The sequence below is a fragment of the Nasonia vitripennis genome, chromosome 1, assembly GCF_009193385.2.
Source record: "Nasonia vitripennis strain AsymCx chromosome 1, Nvit_psr_1.1, whole genome shotgun sequence".
NCBI classification, from domain to species: Eukaryota; Metazoa; Arthropoda; class Insecta; order Hymenoptera; family Pteromalidae; genus Nasonia; species Nasonia vitripennis.
In genome coordinates this window covers 34108665-34126774 of record NC_045757.1, presented here as the reverse complement: position 1 = coordinate 34126774, position 18110 = coordinate 34108665, and the positions used below count along the sequence as shown (strand labels likewise).

Genomic DNA, 18110 nt, shown 5'->3' with positions numbered 1-18110 from the left:
AAGTCTGACGAATCCCCGTCCGCATCTACTGAAAGCGCGCTGATCCGCTCCGTCGGATAATGCAACTGCGCGATATAATATTCCTCCTGATTTGCTTCGATGTCTTATATCTATACTCGTATATATGAAATGCGAAATCAAAACCGACCCAACTTTTCCACTACACTGCATCTCCGCATAGCCGGATACAGCAGCAGCTGGCCACTGTTACAAACTTTCCTACAAGTATATACAACAATATTGCAAAAACAAAACAAACGCGATGAACACCTCTCTCTCTCTCTTACTGCAGGATTCTGCGGGTCCAAGGCCAACTAGGAAGAAGGTGTGTGTTTGTTTAATATATACATATATACATTCGCGAAGAGAGGACGACTCTATGACGTAGTAGGATCTGCAGCGGCTATATTGATTCCCCTGGCGCGGTGTAAGTGACGTCACGCGCAATATCGTTCGACGCAAGCGCTTATCTGCCCACGCGCTTATATCCGCGCGGGCCCTATTTTTGATGATCCTTTATGCCAGTCCGTGATGTGTACGCGATGTGACGGGAGACACGTCGCCGGCTCATTTTACTCTCGAATTAAAATCTCCGTGGCACATTATTAAGGTATGGAAATTAAGGGCCGAGAGCGAGCGAGTTACGTCAGGATTATCTTGACGGCCGGCAATACGGCGCTGATGATGCGCCACGTCGAGCGATTCAATAATTATATCGACGGAGATTTCGCGCATATACGTGTCCTGCGCGTTAAGGAAGATCGAAAAATCCGCAACGAGAATGAATCAACACACGCACGAGCGGTAGCTTCATTCGCGGAAGGAATGATCCTGTAATTCTATACTCACTCGCGCGCGCGCATATATGGGGCCCTAAGGCCCATATACCTCTCTTCCTTTCGTCGAAACGGGACCTTTTGATCGCGAAGCGCACACAGCTCCTTTATGCTTTTTGTGCGCGTGCACGTCTGGCCCGAGAGACGTGCCGCGTCGCGAGTTAATATGGGGAGGCCCAGGTGCGCGCGGAGAGAGAGAGAACGAACCCCATCGCGCGTATAAATATATGTGTGAGCAGCGCGACGATGCATCGAGCTCCGCGACCTTGAATATACACGCGCGCGCGTGATATTTTCTGTTGCGCTTATATTGCGACGCCTGATGTTGTTGTTGATATAGCGTGATTTTCCACGCAGGGGGGGAGATGCCCGAGAATAGACGAAAATTATGTGTAAATTCAGATAAAACAGCTGACAAGTAGTAGTATTATAGTAAACAGTATATCGATGTTGCAACTGTGTATAGTATAGACTTGTGCGTTTGGGCGATAAGAAGTAGTACAGCTGTTGCAAAAGAGCTTATGCGCTGCGGTTTATCGAGCGAATTTCGCTTATAGATAGTACGTTGGCGAGACTTTTTTTCTCTCTGAATAAATAATCAACGCCGAGGGATCAATATTAACGGTGCTTAATGATTCCGCGGAGGTGTCGAATCCGCGATAAGTCCAATCTTTATTGCGAGCAAAAAATAATTCACATCGAGTGCACATCGCTCTGTCCAGTGATAAATAGTTACGTATTCGATTCATCACACACCGGGACTAGTATCTTCCAAATAGTGCAAATACGCGAGCGTTTTGACGTCAGACGCGCGAGGCAGAACGCATCGATCAATCTGAAAACAGAAGAATAAGTACGCGCACAACCTCCTTGCGATTTCCTCACCCTCGTTATACACACGCAAACACTCTCGGAAGAAGTGCAACAAGCACCAACGGGAACAATGCTTCCCCTGAATCCTCTCCCAACATCATGGTGAAGCTCGCGGATGCTAGAGAGAGAGAGAGAGAGAGAGAGAACGAGAGCACATGCGCATAGGAAACCGAAGCTGCGCAGAGGGGGAGAGAAGTGCAGGGTCGATCCTCCCTCTCTCTTTCTCTCTCATCACACGTATAGATACATACCCACCGACGACAGAGAAAGAGAGAAGGGAGCGAGATAGACGCGCGAAGCGCTCGCGGCTTTATGCTCATTCGGACTCGGGCCATCAGCGCGCCGAGAAAGATACAGAGATTCGCTTTTTTTTTCGCCGGTATAACAGACGCAGCAGCAGTACGTATCGTATACCTGCGTACTCGCACAGTCGCGTCCAGTCGGTCAGTGCTGCAGCCCTTGTCGCGAGAGAGCTGCGCGCGATATACACACTATATACTTACTGTGCAGCACAGGCACGTCGTAAACATAAAGAGGGAGAACGAGGACCCCCTCCTCGGTTTTTCGGCTGACGAAAGAGACGGTCTTTTTCGCGCGCGCGCACAGTTCGGAGTAGTTGTCGGCGGTGCCTCGTGAAAATCGGACGTGCGCGTGCGAGGAGAAAGAGAGAGAGAGAGAGAGACGAGTGAGTGAGGCTCTCGAGAGAGCTTCGGTTCGTCTAGTGATAAACCTTTGGATCGAGTATTTCCTAATTCAGGTGAGTGTATCCACATACTGCACGATATCATACTCTACCGATAATCGACGATATCCGCATCATCGATGATCAGCACGACCCTCGTATTATCATCTTCCGGCGCGAGTGACATCGTTACGGATACTTCTCATTCTCGAGTATTTTCGCTGATGCTTCGGTGCTGAGAGAAAAAGCCAAGCATCGCAGCAATCTCTCTCCCCTCGTTTATAACGGCGGCGTCAGTAGTGCTCTCGCGGCCCACGTGGTCTGGATATTGATTTTCCCCGGAGTGTACAAGCGCCGCCACCGTGCGAAACTCGAGCGAGCGACGACGCCTCGAGCGGACTTTGGAATAGGCCCTTTTTCCCCGAAGCACGTTGTGCGCGAGAGTCTTATAACGAAGCTTCTTCTTTTCTCGAGAGCCGCTGTGCTTATGGCTTGTAACGAGGACGAGGGTTACGAAGATGAAGCTTTTTTTCATGCATTGATAGAGCTAGATAAGCCTCGTCAAGTTGAATCTGATATTAACATCGCTACTCTTTTTACTTTCGCGATTCAATTGAACTTTCCTGCGCACGCGACAGCTCGGGCTTGATCGAGCCGAACTTTTACGGTTACACGACGCTCCGAACTGCGTTAGAGAGAAGTTTTAATCTCGTTAGCCGATTTAAAGAACTCCGTTTTTACTTTAAATAAGCACTCATACACTTGTCTACTGTGAAAATACGCAATCGATCATTGCACGCACCTGTGCATATCCGTTACCTCGGATAGACGCCTGCAGTGAACAAATATTTAAATAGTAAGCTGTAGCTACAATTTCTCAGTCCGTGTGTAGTCGAGCCGATATAGAAGAGCAACAAAAAGACGGATCGCCCCTCTCTCTCTCTCTCTCTCTCGACGCAAAAATTCCACGACGACATTGTATCGGAACCCCGTTGACTTCTTCTACTTGCCGACTCGCGGTGAGAGCGACGGTTACTCGGGGCCGCCGCCGAGTGTGGTTTTTGCGCGGGATTTTTCATATCGAAGAATCGCTCGTTAACAGAGAATGCTTAAGCTTTTTAATAATCGATCTTCGATAACGACTCTCCTCTCGCCATTATAAAGCCATATCTAATATAGGATCTCAAAATTCCACAGTGGATTCTCTCTCCAAGCGCAAAAGTAACTTTTACAGCGGATCGATCGATCTTTCTCTCTCTCTCAAACACTCGGACTTTCCCGCGGCAAACAATGCGATCGAGCCTCTCTTTACCCTTTTTTATTAGTCCCATCTCTTCTTACAATTCTCGAGCACACTTTCTCGATTCCTCGTGTCCACAGTTATATACTACGCTCCCGTATACTTACACACACAGTACTGTCCCGCGGGAGGGCTAAAAAATCGATGAGGGAAAGAGCGAAGGACCGCATGACGCAATGTGCCGACGGACTTTTGCGCGGAGAGTTCTTAAGCATCCGCTTATTATACACGAAGGCAAATATTAAAAACCGCATCGATTTCCCATAAAATTATACCCCCCCCCCCTCCCCTCCGAAGCGCGCATCGAACTACGGCGAAAACAAGGAACTCGCACGGAAGCGTGTAAGGGTTCGAAATCTCGTTCCGCACAAGCCGCGCACGCCGGGGAAACCAACGGTGCCGCGGCTTGGGCGAAGCTCTACGAATGCCGCTCGAAATACGAGAGCCTGCGCGTGAGTTTTTACCGCCACCCTATGCGGTATTGTAATAGCTGCCGCCCCTACACTCCCATAATGTGTATTATTGGCCCTTTTTGCCGCTCGACCATAAGCAGGGGAGGCTATAGACGAAAATTCAAGCGAATCGGAAACAATGCTATCGACGAGAGATATTGCCGCATCTCGCATCTGGCGTTTGTAAAGCGTTCCGAGATAATTACTTATGCAGTTCTCATATCAGCGCAGCGGCGGCGGCTGATAGATCGAAAAATCGGAGAACTGAAATACACGCGTATTACACGTGTGCTTAACTGAAGCATAAATCAATTTTCCTCGTGATGTCTGATGATTTTTCTCGACGCATAAGCTGTAAAACACTCATAAAAGCGTTGTGTAGATCGAGACACTGGCTTTTTGTCGTCGGGACACACCGGCAGCGCAAAAAGCACGAGGAGAAAGGGAAAAGTCGCTGGGTTAGACGCTGTATCGGTCTGTCCTTTTTTTTTCCCCGAGAATGTGTACCGTGAAATCTGGCTTTGGTTCGATGTACTCGCTGATTCCGTGAGGGTCTGCCAAGGATCCGTGTGTGCGTGTATTTATAGTTTATGATGAGGCCGCCGCGTCGATAAATTAAGCCGATGTTTACTCCAATCGGCATAATAAGCGTATATATAGAAAAACGTAGTTGATTTCAATGTTGTCCACCGACTCGGTGAAAGTAACGTCCAAGAGATACTAAACGTCCGGATATACTAAACCCACTGCGTGTTTTATATACCCCGTGTGTGTTCGCTATCCCACAAGGTCCGCTAAATATTGATGAAGAATGAAAAAAAAAACACTACGTGTATCAGCAGACGGTCCATAAATCGTCCGGAATACAACAAGCGTATCTTATCATCGCCTCGAATTTTCCAGCGAATCCAGACGCGCACACGTCTCGCAGAGAAAAAAAAGAAAGATCGGCATAATAATTCCGAATCTTATTAGCGCGGCTGCCGCTTATATTCGCGAATTATAAATAGTCTCTCTCTCTCTCTGGAAACGAGTTTCTCGAGTATATCCAAGTATCCGCGCGTCGATTGGTCGACTCCGAGAAGGTGTGTGCACTTTGTTTAGATCGACTGCCGTGACGATTAAAAAGCGGCGGCCAAAGCGCCTGACGACAACATATCGATGTCGAAACTCCTGTCCAATCGCGCGCGTTAACGGGAGGCTGGCTTGCGCTTTTTTATTATTTCCGAGATTTTAGTGTCACGTTTCTCGATCGTGAGTTCGACTTTTAGAGATTCCAGCTGACTGGAATGTCGCTTATGCTAAGTGTTTATAATCGACGATCTTTCTTCTGGCACCGTGTGATGAATTTTTCGTCGTTGTTCGAATGGATTTTGTTTGTTGTGAGAGCTACATAATGGACTTTGGCCGAATTCGAAATTAAAGCTGGAGATAGAGGAGAGAAGATTAGACGAGCACTTAACGCTGCTGAGAGAAAGAAAGAGAGTGAAAAAAGATGCGCGAGGGTAGAAGGAAATAAGTGCGATTGTTCGCGAGAATCGCGCTGGCTCGATATATACATTATTCAACAAAATCTAGGGGGATGTGTGTGGGCTGCTGCTGTTTCCAGTGAGAATTGATAGTCTGTTTCGTATACACTACGAAGTAGAACAGGCGGGAAATTGAAAGCCCTAACTCTTAATCTTCCCGACTCTTTCGCTGCATATAAACCTATACCTATATACATAAGTTTCGACTTTCAAGCCGGACCTGATTCCCGCTAAATTTTGAAATCGGCTAATTTTATTTTCCCGAAATAACCAACATGCGCATAACCAGCACAGCCGAACGGGTTTCCGATGCAAATCGGAAAAAAGAAACGAGTTGCGCAATGAGTCGCTCTAGTATATATAATATGATAAGAGATACGCGTATGCATGAAAAACACAATGATTCGATTTGATCGATCATGAATGAAACGATACTCTAACGTTTATTCCAGGATGTCGAAGTCGTCGGGGAGCTTGAAGGGCAGCACGAAGGGCAGCATAAAGGGCAGCATCAAGGATGGAGAAACGAATAACGGGCCGTACGACAGCCCCGGTGTTGGCGGCGACGAGATCAAGCTCGAGGCGAAGATGTCCCTGATGAACGGGGTCACCGTCATCGTAGGATCGATCATTGGATCGGGGATCTTCGTCAGTCCCTCCGGTGTGCTGCAGTACACCGGCAGCGTTAACGCCAGTCTACTCGTTTGGACGGCCTCTGGCCTCTTCTCGATGGTGAATTCTTTCGTTTGATTGGCCTAGGACAATTTCATGCTTAAATGTATACACGGAATATATAGTATAGATGTAAACATTGCACAAAATGTTAGTATTTCGTTGTAACAGTAGACTCAAGCAGTTATAGTAAGAGGGTCTCAAGTAGCAGGCTTAACGAAGCAGTTTTGGCATAGGCAGCACACTTCTGTATATCCATTATGCGCGAAGATTCTATTGCGGAAAATGAAAAAGTGCCCGTGCGCCACCTAGCGCCGCTTGCCAGGAACTAAACAAGACCAAAAAAGGCCAAAACTGTTTTATTTTATTCCGGTTATTGTGAATTGGTTCCGAATTTTTTTCAAAATGTTTTTGTACATTATATTGAAGATTATACTCTTGAGATCGACAAACTGACAATGTATCATACCGAGAATCCACGACAAAAACCAAATCCGTTAGCTCCAGACACTTCCTCCGCCGTAAACATCCTCGTTACTCCCCACTGCCTTACACTCCCGTAAGTAAAAACATCAATTAGAGCATGCGTGCCTATCAGACCGCGAACCGCATATGCACCTTACAACCATGTGTACAAACACTCGACTATAATACATTTCCACATTGCAGGTCGGCGCCTACTGTTACGCGGAGCTCGGCTGCATGATACGGAAGTCCGGCGCGGACTACGCCTACATCATGGAGACGTTCGGCCCATTCATGGCCTTCATAAGGCTCTGGATCGAGAGTATGATCGTGAGGCCCTGCAGCCAAGCGATCGTCGCGCTCACTTTCAGCACGTACGTCCTAAAGCCATTTTTCCCCGACTGCGAGCCGCCCCAAGACGCAGCGAGGCTTTTAGCCGTCTGCTGCATATGTGAGTATTTTTATTTTCATTTTTTTAAGTGATACGTGTGCTGTTCGTAGTATCGAGTTAAGGATCTGGTCTAGTTAGCGATATTGGTGTGATTCGGGTTAATGGCTGCTGGTCCCTTTTCGTTTTCTTCTCGGAAAGGTTTTTCACTGCGACTAATTGATATGAACGACTGTTACGCTGTGCAAACGCATTTTTCATCTGGATGTTTGTTTGATGTTGATTTTGTCGCCGATTTGTGCAGGTTATTCGCCTGAATTGTCGGAGCAATTTCACATCGATCCGCAGAGCTTATTTTTAAAAGCATTTGATCGATAAGACGCCTCAATTTCGAGCAATTAGAACTGAACCAAACTCAAAACCGAGTGTATAATTCGACGCAATTTTCACCGGAGACTACTCCACATTTCCGCGACACACGCCTTCATAAAGTGCTTTTAACGACCTCAAGCCCTCCGCACTCTTAAAAATCCGGAGATTCTTCTCTAGCCGCCGACGTCGCGAATAACTGGGCCATCGACTCGTATGTGTTTTCGACCCTGAGCAGCGAAACTGCGCATCGGTTAGTTCGTTAAAATTTTAAACAGCTTTTATGTTTACAGCAGAAAAGCTCGGAGCAGTCTAAAATCGAATTATCCCATCGAGCTTCATTGAAAGGGACGCCCGGCGAAACGAGCAGCGTTTGCAGTTATATTTGACATACGACTAGGCAGTGCGTGCGCACGAATGATTCATCTAACCGATCAAACGGCCTGACAATCATTTCATTATGTACGCACACGACAAACTTTCTCGCATCCGATATACCACGATCCGGCTTTCGAAGCTCGCTTTATCGCGACTTTATTTACGTTCGATTTTCTCATTGCATTTCGGCTAAATATAACGTTAACTCGGCAAATCTGCCGTAAATCAGTAACATGGAAACTGCATCATGTTAAAGGTCAGGGATTCCTTCTTGCGGTACACATAGGTATACAGGAAGTAGATTGTCTATCTCGTCGCGATGAATAAACAAAATCAACAGAAGCAAAAGTAGAAACTCCTTATCCGTCATAAAAATTCGATTGCTTCGCAGTAACGATATACTCGTGCGCGCGTCTCACGTGCGGCCTTGCGCTTTTTTTCTTGCGCGCGCGCGCGCGCGAGCGAAACAATGCGGAATCTCCCACCTAAAACGCAAGCGAAAAAATGCCTGTATTCAGGCCATCACAGTGTGTAGGACGACTGACGCAACGTCACGGTGAAATTTCGTGTGGCTGCGCAGTGGTATAGTAATAGGCGTCATCGCGTCACACACACGCGAGCTTAGATTCTTCGAATCCGACTCCCTCCGGCACTTTCTTTCAGAGCGTTGTAATGTGCCTCGTTATTCGTCCGAGCATCCTTCTGTCCGAGTTTCTGCGTGTATGTGCGGTCGAGCGACGATTCTTTCTTTATTGAATTACGGATGATTATACTCTGGCTGAGATTTCACTCTTTGAAGCTGGCAATATTTACACTGTATAGGGTTGGACCAATAATATTTTTTTGTGATATTGTCGTTTGTTTGGAAAGATATTTGTAAAGTAAAATATCGGCCTAAGAAATGACGCCTAGTGAACAAAGTTCTACCCCTAAATGGCCAACGAAGTTACGTAACAGCTGTGAATGTCAGAGGCCCCAAATAAAAAGAAAAAAGGAAAACACTCACTTAGCACGCAATCAAAGCGATTTCTTCCATTAACAATAAAAGAATCCGATTTCGCAAGACGCGCGAACAGTAGCGCCGATTTATTTTGAAAGCTGATTTAAAGCCCGTGAAACGCGACGCCGGCGTGCCATGCAAATACGAGAAAATCCCGCATATCCGTGGGTCGTAAGGTTTTCACTCAATGGAAACGGAGATAGAGAGAGAGCACAGAACACGATACACACAGCGCAGCATCAGCAGCCCCTTATAATAGCGCCGTAACCCGAGAGATACGAAAAAGCGCTTTGCAATAATGTAACAGCAGCAGTTCATCGATTGATCAATCGTTTATCGTGCCTCGCTATATCTCATGACTAATTCACCAACCGAATGTGCAGTTGCTCCGAAAAAAAGTAAAAATAACAAAAGAACAATGTCACGTGAATCGGGAGTCACTTTGAATTCCGTGAATGTATCCGAATGAAATTGACAATTTTATTACGTCGGCGATTCCCGCGCCCCAGCATCGAAAATTCCTAAACTTCCTCAGCTTTATTACGAAATTTCCACACCCTCCGTCTTAGCCGTCGCTATAAGTAGGGTCGATCCCCTAAGCCTACGCATATCCGTCGATGTGTGCCTCTTTATGAATTCTCATCTCTCATACACTATATCTAAGAGGCGTTTAATTAAAGTCGTTGTTTACCTCAATCGAGGCGTATAATTCAACGCGTTCGAATTAGAAAGTCTCTCGCATTGTAAGCGCGAGAGTTAATGACGCAAGACTCTAGGAAGAATATAGTATTATATGAAGAAAAAAGTCTTCTCGCTATCGATTATCAAATCCAAGGCTTCTCGCACTTAGTCTGATAATTATCGCGAGTGTATAATGTAAGTGCGCGTGTCTCGCGGACGAGTAAATCGAAAAGTGCCAATTATGCCGGATCGATAAACGTACTATATACTCACTCTCTGCTCCATCTCATTTCTCCTCGAGTCGCGTCCTTCCTCCCTTCGATTTTCTTCTCTATGCGGCGGTTGAATTGCGTCTCGCGGGGAAACAAAAGCTTTTAGAGATGAAAAAGCCCGATCCATTAGAGTGTATCGAGAGGATCGTTTATGCTTGATGACTTGAAATTCGCTTATTTTGTGCGTATACTTTTGTAACGTAAACTCACGAATATACCTGTTGATTACGATTCAGACCTGTTGCTTCCTGCAAACAAAACCTCGTCGCGGCGGGCATTAGAACAAATCTAGAGTAGAAGCACTAAATCCAGCCAATTAAGCCCCTTTGAAAAAGGGACTATAACGCTCGTCTAATTACATGAGAGCGATTCGTACAAAAGTCAAGGACGCGCCCACGATATCTGCTCACAAAAGCCCCTCAATTGCGCCTGTTTAAATTCCATTGTTGAGGGGTGTGCATTATAGAGAGAAGTAGATTCGTTCGGCAAACTCGATAGTCTGTACACAGACTCTCTTTCGGCTTGTATTAGCGAGTCGTATATGGTACAAATTGGTCGGGCCAAGTTCAAACGATGCGCCCTGGTGATTATGTATTATCCGCGGTGCTTTTCCGGTCAGCCCGCTTTTTATTAATCCATTTTTAGATCCGGCATACGAGTCTTCTATATAGCTTTTGCGACTGGCTGCAATTTCGCTCGATTAGAGAGGACGCGTATAATGATCAGTTCAGTACGTGATTTCGGCGAAATTGGAGTCGGTCAATTTTTTTTTTGCTGTATCTTTTATATAGTTATAACGAGGAATCGATAGCTATTACACTGCGGAGAAATATTCGAAAAAGTCGACGCATTATTTTATCGCGTTACGCAACGGTGGATTGAGCTTCCGTTGATAAAAAAGGAACGTAAATAACTGAAGCAATTATATGTATACACGATTATTTACTTGCAATAAAGTGTACATATGTAAGCTCTATCATGCGGGAACAAAAATTCGAGATAATTAATATTGATGAAGATCGATGTACGTATTGAAAGAATCATTAGCGACACGTAGTGATCGATGCTCATAAAAGAAACGTTTATCATTTTCTCTCTCTCTCTCTCAACAATATACATTACACCTATAACCGTTTTCTTTATCGCAAGGTGTGCTGGCCTTCATCAACTGCTGGGACGTCAAGTGGGCGACGCGTGTGCAGGACATCTTCACCTACGCCAAACTCTTGGCTTTGTTCGTAATCATCGGTGCGGGTGGTTATCAGCTGGTTAATAGTAAGTATAAAATGAAAGTTAACACAGTAGATATTCGCTTTAGTACATAAGACGAAGAATCCAGTGCTGCGCACAAAGCTCCGTCGCGATAACGTCTTTCGAGCTTGAGGCCGTTTCTTGAAGCTGCTCGTCGTCGGGCCGGACGAGACAATTTGTCCAATCAGAAAGGTGGTTAAACACTGCGAGCCGTGCGAACCTACACAATGCCTTTTGCTCGCGTAAAGAGCCTCCGCTCAATTGATTCATTCGTCGCTTCTATCACTCGCTCCTCGCTCTCTTCCGCGTCGACTATGTTCTCTTTCTCTTATGTTCGGAGTTAGACGCGCTATTTTAATTTGCTCTTCTCCTTTTCGGTCGCTCTACGCGGAACGAGTATTAGCGAGTTTTTTTTTTATACTCGAGGAAAATGAAGAAAGCGAAGAAGAGATCTAATATTGCTTGGATTTTTAGAGCAAACGCAGCACTTTACGTTCGACGGCACGACGACGGAAGTCACGCAGATAGCCCTGAGCTTCTACTCGGGCTTGTTCGCCTACAACGGCTGGAACTACCTCAACTTCATCATAGAAGAGCTGAAGGATCCCGTGAGGTATGGTATTCGGGAAAAAGGAAAGAATCGAGGATTCCCTTTAGTTTTACGAGCGGTCGTACGGAATTAGAATTGGAAACTAATTCTTTGCTCTGTTCGTATTTAAGAGGCCATTACTATCGTCGATTTCGTAAGAGAAGAATGAAAATTCTTTTTTTTTTTTTTTCATATCCTATACATGATTATAAGATATAGGTCGTACGGGGCATTATAAAAATCGCGAGACAATGGCGTATAGATAAATCCCGTCAAAATTGCAAAATATAATTGCTTATTCCTATCGCAGGAATCTACCACGAGCCATCGCCATCTCCTGCACACTGGTAACCATCGTCTACGTTCTGACTAACGTAGCTTTCTACACGACGCTCAGTCCTAACGAAGTTTTGAACAGCAAGGCTGTCGCAGTCGTAAGTTATCCTCTTTTTTTCCCACTTCTATAACTGCATTAATATTGATGCGCCGCCGCAGCTCATTGTCTGCGGGCTTAGTTATAGGTGGAAAATTATAGACCCTCGACGCCCCAACTTCCACCCAAGCCGCGTCCACTGTCGATTGTTCTCGCGGCAATTTGTGCCTTCTTTTTCTTTTCGCGCTTTTCAGCGCGTGCACGCGGGATATTCAGGTCGAATTTATATGCATCGCTAATGAATCAGCGTTTCCATTAGCGTATAATCGCTGTATAACGACTTCTCGCTACAACCCGCGCGCAAGCGCGGATTATCATAATTTTTCTATATAGATCGATCGGATTTGAAATTCAGATGCGCGCTCAAGCGTTCGTTAAATTTGATTAAAAACCCATAATTCACGCCGAGAGCCAATATAACGACCCATTAAAGTCGACCGTGTAAGCATCGTAAATTTGAGAAGCCGGTATACAAGCGAGACTCGGTAGACTTCCACGTGTCTCACGTATAGCATTCCTATTGTTTTTTTTTATGTTTCTCTTCCAGACCTTCGCCAATCGACTATTCGGCCCAATGGCCTGGACGATACCGGTGTTCGTTGCCCTGTCGACTTTCGGCGCGGTCAATGGCATCCTGCTTACATCATCGAGGCTCTTCTACGCCGGTGCGTGCGAGGGACAGATGCCTGAGATCTTGACGATGATACAGACCTCGAGAATGACACCCACGCCGGCTGTGATTTGCATGGTAATTCATCTATAAACGAACTTCCTCCAAAGCCGCTATTATAATGCTTTATATGCCGACGTAACGCGCGACACGTGCGGAACAAGACGTAGGAGGGATTTGAGCTTTTTTTGGCGCTGTGTGCGACGATCAAAGAAAAAACCGGTTGAGGATAGCGACAAAAAGTCGAGATGTAAAAGTGATATAGTTTTTTTCTTGGGTTAGATTTTGTACGCCGAAATAATTACTTTTCGGGTGATTGATACGACATTCCGAGGAAGAAGCGTTATAACTTTATTAATTTTCAGGCTCTCCTGTCCATGCTATACTTGTGTTCGTCCGACATTGTGGCTCTCATAAACTACGTCGGGTTCGCCACGTGGGTAAGCAAGACACTCTTTTACTCTATTATACGTATCATATCAGCCTAATTGGCCGATTTAATCTTTTAATGCTCGCTTACCGTGTCATTATCGCTAAATGAATCATGAAAGAGAATCGAAATGTTTGGAAAGTTTTTCAAGCCGCACGTATTGAATTATTGCAGTTGAGCATTGGAGTGTCGGTACTCTGTGTGCCGTGGTTGAGATGGGCTCAACCGAACTTGCCTAGACCCATCAGGGTTAATCTTGCTTTCCCCATCGTCTACATCCTCTGCACGCTCTTTGTCACTATCGTGCCAATGTACTCGAGTCCGGTGGAAACAGGCGAGTATTTATAATATAACACATTTAAAAATTATCGTGCGTCATTATTAACTGAATGTTTCGATGTTCTCATAGGCTACGGATGTCTGATGATTCTCTCTTCAGTACCTGTCTACTTTGCCTTCATCGCTTGGAAAAACAAGCCCAAGTTCTTCCAGAAAAGTGTCGGTAAGTTGAGGAGTCGATTAAGCGTTGGAATTATGCTAACGGATGACCAGAACTGAATCGACAAACAGGAGACAATGAGTTTTGATTAAGTGCCTTTGTTTTTTGTTCCATCTTTCTTAACTTGTTTATTCCTACAGGCGCCGTTACCCAAACTTTGCAGAAGATGATGGTGGTCGTCGGACCAAATAAGACACAGGTTCAAAAACACACTATACAAATATTACTCTTCCATGTCAAGCATGCATTTTTATACCTCTTACTTTATTTTTGACTCACTAAATATTATAAACCCACATCTGATGCAGAATATAAGTATATGACTTTGATTTAAAAAGCAGTATATGTGCACGATCACTGTCGTAACGTTTATCCATGAAATATCGCGTCACATAGTCTACTTCTAAGTTTAGCATTAATTATGATTTAGACATTCTCATCATTCGCCTTTTGGTTTGCATGACGCATTTAACACTAGCACCACTACACTGATAACAACAGACACTTAGTTTTCTTTCAACTTCATGAAGAAGGAAATGTGTCTCAGTAAAAATTACATGAATGATAGGGTGATGAGGCACGATAATACTTTAGCGAATTTCAGGACTGTTATAACTTTAGTACAGAGTATCCAAAGAGAGTTTGAAAATTATTAACTGCGATGCTTCGTTTAACTTTAAAGCCCGATTATTCAACTAAACCAATAGTTTGAAACTATATTATTCTATCTTTTTATACGATACGTAGCATTCGTTGAATTACCAGCACCAGTAGAAGTATTAATAGAAATTTTTTCTTTGCAGTAAGTTTCACGAAGTTTCTGCAGAAGGTAATCCTGGTTGTGGGCAAGCCGAAGCCCGCGAAAATTTAAGCGGCCTATGAGAAAAAAGAGGCGGGAGATGCATCGACACAAGCAGCGAATATTCTTATGTAAAAACAAGATATGCGCAACAGTCGAAACGTGAGAGAAATTCGATAAACGAGCAAATTACAAAAGCTAAAATAAACGTCCGACATCAACTGTCAGCCATCGATTGAAAGAGGACATCTCGTGTGTCGGTCGGTAGGATGAAAGAAATAAATATTATAAAGCGTAGTAGAATATTTTTGAAAATCACGTTTGACAGCTTTGTTGTTGATATAAAGAAACAGCTATAAACAATTTTATCAAATGTGTGTTTATCGAGCCACAGCGTACACTTTTTACTCTGCATGGTATACTTATACTGGCTCGAGATGAAATATTTTTCTGTGAGCATTATTGCTCCAAAGAAGATTCAAGCACTAATACAAATGTGAAAAGAGAAAAAGTGTACGCGACGATAACTCGATACAGTCGAATAATGTAATATGTCCAAGCGATATATAAATGGTTTTCGTGTGATTGGGGTGGCCAATTTCTCTGGTGGAAGCGAACTTGTTATTAGCATTCTACAGTGAGTAATTTTTGAAGCTGTTATCACTTGAATATTCTAATGGTAGATATGATTCCAGCAGAGAAATTTGTTACTTTGACAAATCCTCTATATTTTTCGGCGATGATTGACCGTTTTATGATATTGTTGTTCTTCACCTGGTTGTGCGTTATACTGGTTCCGATTAATATCTGTTTATTGTCGGACTATAGAGGAATGTGTAAGAAGAAGTGATGACTCGCGCAGTTTTATTGATTTTCGACTGGAGACATTTGAATTTTCCTTAGAAGAGAGATAGGTGATTTTTATATATTGAACAAAATTAGTATTTCAGTGATAAAGGAAGTGTTGCATATCGCGATCACTTGATAATTTTCTGGCAACCATTTCAGTCTCGCCAAAAACTACAATCATATCAAATTTCTTACGTGATCTACCGAATTCGAGGAAAAATTACAAGTGATCCGAATTTGCAAGACTTTTCATGAATTTAGTAGCATTGAATAATTTTAACGTAATCGATTACCAATATATCAAATGCAGAAATAATGTATTGCATGCGCATGAGTGGTTCGTTACGGTTTTTTTAACGCGCTTTCGATGTGGGCTTTTTTATTAAGAAATCAGAACAAAATATTACACTTGAATAGTTGCTCGCCTTAAATTGCTTGTCGGTAATACAAAAGAGTTTTAAATGCTTGACCGAACGAAATTTTCGACTACTGCCATTTTCTCAAAACCGTACAATAAAATCTTATTGAGTTCTTTCGCGAAAGAAGATGAGAGAAACGTGAACAATTTACTAATATGGTTCTAATAATCTATAATATATATTATACATATAAACGCTTCCTTTGAGCGCAAGAACGACGCATAATTTATTATACTGTAATTGTTATATTGTATGTTACTATAATAGCTGGAGCTAAGAACATTCCGACTATAATGTTTTAACAAAAATGCATTTGTACATATATACTATATATACTAGAGATTGTCGAGAGGATAAGCAAGCAACTTTACATCATCCGATATGTTATGATTTTTAACGTTTATTGCACAGGATTTGCCCCGATCGACGTTTCTTTTAATTAATTAATTATGATTATTTGATTTTTACTCACTTTTTTATCGATATTTTGTTTAAAAGGCGTAAGTAATCGATTCCACTTTGATTTTACGTAAATACGGCCGTTTTACAATCATACATTTGAACTACGTAATGTCAAAGTGGTCAAGGATCATTGTTGATATAATATGTATGATTTCTATAATTAGTCTTCATTGACTTTCGTAAATTTATTAGAATTCATTTTTAGACTTACAACCATAAAGAGTTTTAGTACGTAGCAGTAAATTTTAGTACGTGTTATAAAAGCTAGCGCTAAGTTAAACAATTATATTCTTTTCATAATTATTACACTTTAAATCATAAAATTTTTAATGCTTTCTTGAGCTTACGAATCACTTATACGAATACGCAAGAAAATGTTACTAGTTTTCATTTGCCATCGAACGTGTTTTGATCAAAGAATACATGTCCTCTATTGCCATCTTAAAAAGTTAGACATCAGATACTTTCTAAAATGGAACACATTGTATCTAACAAGTGCAAAACTATAATGTATTAACAGAACCCGTTTGTACTTCACTGCGAACACGGAAAGTATATCAGAGTAGCAAAGCGGTAGTAGATTATGAAAACCAACTTTTTTGGTGGAACATATCCCGAGCGAAAAAATTTCTATCGGACCAAGTGAAACATCAAAACTTATACATATGTATTCAAATGTTTGACGAAGTACGCTTTTGTGTTTAACTTTATCTTTTTGTTCTTTTTCATATAAATTTTCGTTAGTGAAACGTTAGTTTATATTTTTTTTACATCACGACAAAACAATAGACTGAATTATCAAGAACTTCCCTTGCATTTAGTTTGAAACAATGATTTTAATGGCAATAATAATAATCAGCAAAAAGCGCTGCTAAGAATGCTTAGAGTTTAGATATTTTTTTATGAAAAATAATTATGAATCGAAAGGCTTTATTTCTTGTATGTATCGTGTATGCGAAACGAGCCATTTCTGAAACTCAAAGACAATAAGGCTTTGACTGATCATTATAGAATTATCGTGAGTTGTGTGGAGGATCAACGATTTTTGAAAATCATTACAATTATGTGTCTAATGGATCAGGAATCGAACTTTTAATCGAATCACATTTTACTCGTAGCTAAAATAATTTCGTTAATTATTATAAGCATGTGATTTAATTTATCATTAAGATTTTTGTACGCAGCAAATAATTGCTTTATCAAAACTACGACAATTTAGTTGTACTGAACAGTTGGCGACTTATGATCAAAATTGAAATTTTTGGGGAGAACAAACTTTTCTACACCTTATATTACTACAGAAAGCATATCCTAGTAGACATTTTAAACGCATATATGTCTATATCGAAAAGTTGTAAATGCGACTCGATTAAAACTATTTTATTCCACTAAAGAGTTGAAAGCTGATTTTTGTATACACGTGATTACCCTAAAACATTTCTGAATTGCTGGTCTGTACATTCAGTGTGTATAAAATTGTAAAACGTCGACGTAATAAATTCAGTATGTCAAAGCTAATGAAATGAACATGCGATTAAGAGAAAATTTATCTTTTTGGGTGCACGTCTGAAGCTTAGTGAGTTAAGCTTACGTGACTACTGTAGCTTAGGATCTGCGTATATACAATTGAAAGAGAATTACAAATGAATAAAAGAACTGTGACAATATGTATACATGTGTAAAGTAAATCATTCGAATACCTGTTACACGTAGATCAACGAGTTTTTTAATAACTAAAATCATTTTTGTGATTAAATCAAAATAGACAATTTTAAAAATATTAAGTGTTGTGACCAGTGCTTTTAAATTTAA

General features: G+C 42.5%; 1 protein-coding gene across 2 annotated transcripts; it reads left to right on the top strand.

The window, feature by feature from the left end:
* Nucleotides 1-2018: 2018 nt before the first annotated feature.
* Nucleotides 2019-17963, top strand: LOC100122785 (Y+L amino acid transporter 2). 2 transcript variants are annotated; one of them, XM_008217135.4, is made up of 12 exons: nucleotides 2028-2466; nucleotides 6125-6404; nucleotides 7014-7260; nucleotides 11047-11172; nucleotides 11623-11761; nucleotides 12048-12171; nucleotides 12718-12918; nucleotides 13206-13280; nucleotides 13445-13604; nucleotides 13680-13772; nucleotides 13910-13968; nucleotides 14573-17963. In XM_008217135.4, exons 2-12 carry the CDS (start codon nucleotides 6126-6128, stop codon nucleotides 14573-14575), a joined length of 1506 nt encoding a protein of 501 aa, XP_008215357.1. In that variant the 5' UTR covers nucleotides 2028-2466; nucleotide 6125; the 3' UTR covers nucleotides 14576-17963. The 2 variants fall into 2 exon arrangements, with proteins under 2 accessions (XP_008215356.1, XP_008215357.1); XM_008217134.4 differs by lacking the exon at nucleotides 13910-13968 and having other exon boundaries at nucleotides 2019-2466; nucleotides 14573-17825.
* Nucleotides 17964-18110: the final 147 nt, after the last annotated feature.